The sequence below is a fragment of the Aptenodytes forsteri genome, unplaced genomic scaffold, assembly GCF_000699145.1.
Source record: "Aptenodytes forsteri isolate BGI_AS27 unplaced genomic scaffold, ASM69914v1 Scaffold66, whole genome shotgun sequence".
Lineage (NCBI taxonomy): Eukaryota > Metazoa > Chordata > Aves > Sphenisciformes > Spheniscidae > Aptenodytes > Aptenodytes forsteri.
In genome coordinates, this window is record NW_008795131.1 from 61,508 (window position 1) to 62,709 (window position 1,202).

Below are 1,202 nucleotides of genomic sequence, written 5' to 3' on the forward strand. Positions count from 1 at the left end.
GCCGAGCCAGGGGGTCACCCCCACGCCCCCGACCCCTTCCGCAGCACGCCGCCCTGCGCCGAGCCCCCACTGCCCCGTGCCGACGGGCGCGAGCTGATGTACCGCTGGATGAAGCACGAGCCCCTGGGCCCCTACCTGGACGAGGGGGAGGCGGAGAAGGAGCTGGAGCGGGAGGAAAAGGCCGAGTCGCCGCCCACAGCGCCGCAGCCCCGCTACCCCAGCGTGGAAAGCAACGACCTGGAGCCCGATAACAGCACGAGTGAGGAGACGGGCAGCAGCGAGGGCCCCTCGCCTGGCGACGCGCTGGACCGCTACTGCAACCACCTGGGCTACGAGCCGGAGAGCCTGGGCGACAATCTATACGTCTGCATCCCCTGCGGCAAGGGCTTCCCCAGCTCCGAGCAGCTCAACGCCCACGTGGAGGCCCACAACGAAGAGGAGCTCTATCACAAGGCGGCGGCCGAGCAGGCCGTGCCCTTCCTGGACAAGGGTGGCCCGGGGCTGGGTGACATCCTGCGGCCCTACCGCTGCTCCTCCTGCGACAAGTCCTACAAGGACCCAGCCACGCTGCGGCAGCACGAGAAGACGCACTGGCTGACGCGCCCCTACCCCTGCACCATCTGCGGCAAGAAGTTCACGCAACGCGGCACCATGACCCGCCACATGCGCAGCCACCTCGGCCTCAAGCCCTTCGCCTGCGATGCCTGCGGGATGCGCTTCACCCGCCAGTACCGCCTGACCGAGCACATGCGCATCCACTCGGGCGAGAAGCCCTATGAGTGCCAGGTGTGCGGCGGGAAGTTCGCCCAGCAGCGCAACCTCATCAGCCACATGAAGATGCACGCGGCCGGCCCCGACGGCAAAGCCAAGCTGGACTTCCCCGACAGTGTCTACGCCATGGCCCGCCTCACCGCCGACTCAAGCAGGAGAAGGCGGCCGAGCTGCTCTCCCACACCTCGCACTTCCTCAGCGACCCCAAGGCCATGGAGAGCCTCTACCCGCTGGCCAAGTTCACGGCCGAGCACCTGGGGCTGAGCCAGGACAAGGCGGCCGAGGTGCTGGCGCAGGCTCCGCACCTCCACGCCGAGGCTGCCCGGACCATAGAGCGATACTACTCGCCACCGCCGGCCCAGCCGGGGGGTGGGGTGGAAAGGCTGGGGGGGGGTGAGAGGCGGTGGGTGCTCATCCCCCGGCACTGCTGA

At 69.1% G+C, this 1,202-nt stretch overlaps 1 protein-coding gene across 1 annotated transcript in view; it reads left to right on the forward strand.

Annotated features, from left to right (window-relative positions):
• Positions 1 to 1,202, forward strand: part of HIC1 (HIC ZBTB transcriptional repressor 1) — a 6,734-nt gene extending 5,532 nt beyond the window's left edge. The window contains 2 exon segments of the mRNA XM_019471757.1: positions 7 to 916; positions 919 to 1,202. Of these exon segments, the coding sequence (XP_019327302.1) occupies positions 7 to 916; positions 919 to 1,202 (1,194 nt within the window).